This window comes from Tupaia chinensis, unplaced genomic scaffold (genome assembly GCF_000334495.1).
Source record: "Tupaia chinensis unplaced genomic scaffold, TupChi_1.0 Scaffold000211_1, whole genome shotgun sequence".
NCBI classification, from domain to species: Eukaryota; Metazoa; Chordata; class Mammalia; order Scandentia; family Tupaiidae; genus Tupaia; species Tupaia belangeri.
The window spans coordinates 813,163-815,050 of NW_006159686.1; the positions used below are offsets into that span (position 1 = coordinate 813,163).

The following is a 1,888-nucleotide window of genomic DNA, read 5'->3' on the forward strand; positions in this document are numbered from 1 at the left end:
CAGAGCGGCAGAGGCCCTGCAGGGTCGGCCAGCAGGCGGCCAGCGCGAGCTGCTTGCAGGGCACACCCTCCTCTTTCTCCCAGACCCTGCGCGGACAGCCTTCCGACTCCCACACGCACGCGGGGCAGCCTGCCACGGAGCGCCCCAGGCTGAGCGCGACCTGCTGGCGCCCGTGTCTCTAAAGGGCCTGCTCCCTCTCTTCGGGCTAGCCAAAGGCAGGGTTCCCCACCCCAGCCTGTCTCGTGACTCACCGTCACGTTGGTCTCACCCTCTAACTCCTGCCCTCCAACCTGGCGAAACCTGCCAGCCGTTCTTGACATCACCGAGCTGTCAGCTGCATCCTGGCTCCGCCCTGCCCCTCACCCTCATGGCTGGCCCACTAGCTGCCACTGCACTAGGCACAAGATGACACTTGGCCTGGCACCCCTCCCAAGCCCAGAGCTGGCTTCAATACCAAGAGGGGCTGCTCTCTGGGGGTGAGCAGCCGTCTGTGGGCCCGGCAGCATCTGCGAGGAGCTGCATTCCCCAGAACCGAAACCAGAACATGATGCCGCCCCCAGGAGGGCCGGGAGCCAGGCTGGATTGCGAGTATCTGGAGGCTCACCCAGCCCTGGGCCGGCCCCGCCCACCCAGTCCTCAGCCGCCGCCCCCACCTGCTGGCCTTCAGCTTCAGCGCCGCAGGCCGGGCTGACAGGGGCGGCGAGGCGAGGGTGTCCTCCATGAGCTTCCGAGTGACCTTCTTCATGGACAGCAGCTCCGCCTCTCGGCGAGTGAGGCTACTTTCTAAGCCGATGAGGTCAAACACAGAAAGGTCGGTCTCCTGGTGGAAAAAGCGCTTCAGATCAGCGCAGACATGGGGAGCACACGCACCACGGCAGGGAGGCCAGACAGGCGTGGAGGAGGCTGGTGTGGGCGGGTCGACACCCATGGCATGTGTGCCTGCTCCCTGTGCAGTCGCGGCCAGAGGCCACGGGAGGTGGCCTGACAGCATTGGGCAGGGCCTGGCCACAGCACACATGGCGCCAGTCCACGCAGCCTGGGGAAGGACAGGCCTGCCGCCCCAAGCCCCGGCACCTCACCGTGCTTCTCCCAGGACTTTCAATAACGGGACAGCGAGAATCAGAGAGGGGCTGGCGGTGGGGACGCGAGGGGTGGCCCGGGACGACCCTGGCAAAGGCCCAGTGGAATGACCACGCGCTGCAGCCTCTCCACCCCAGCCCACACCAGGAGCCCAGGTCTGCGCCGAGTGTGCACACAGACACTCACGGAGCTCAGTTTACACGTCGGAAAGCCGGGCGGCAGCACGGCACAGCAGCGTGGACCCTGGGCCCCGTGCCCACCATGCCGTCACAGCCACCCAGGAGGGCCTGTCACTCACTCTCCGGTCTCAGAGAAAGTACCCGGATACTGAAGTGTAGAGATGACCCAAACGTCCACAGCACAGAGCGTGACGTGGCCTCAAGGAGGGGCATGGGCACACCACAGGACGTGGCGAGCCTGGCAGACAGCAGGGCCCACGTGCAAGTCCCTGACGTGAACGCCCAGCGCAGGTCTGAGACGGAGGTGGGCTCACGGCTGCCAGTGACAGTGCTGACCGAGGTGGACCTTGAGCTGGCACGTGTGGGACTCCTCTTGGGAGTGAGTGTGGTGGCGTCGGTGATAGGTAAGCAACTGGGAGCGCCAAGACCAGTGAGAGGCGAGGCCACGGCACATGAGCTGCCCCGTGAAAGCGGTGCCCAGGGCCTCTGCTCACGGGAACCGCGGTGCTGACACCAGGCATGGACTGCAGAGCTTTCTTGCAGCAAAATCAACATGGCCTCCATTGCATGGGCTGCGCCTCTGCACAGAGTCCCCTTGAGCGCCTGGCAGCCACTGTCTCGCGGACCCT

At 65.7% G+C, this 1,888-nt stretch overlaps 1 protein-coding gene across 1 annotated transcript in view; it reads right to left on the minus strand.

The window, feature by feature from the left end:
• The window catches only part of EP400 (E1A binding protein p400), a 95,534-nt gene that overhangs the window by 52,826 nt on the left and 40,820 nt on the right, over nt 1-1,888 (minus strand). The window contains 1 exon segment of the mRNA XM_027771374.1: nt 654-820. Within this exon segment, the coding sequence (XP_027627175.1) occupies nt 654-820 (167 nt within the window).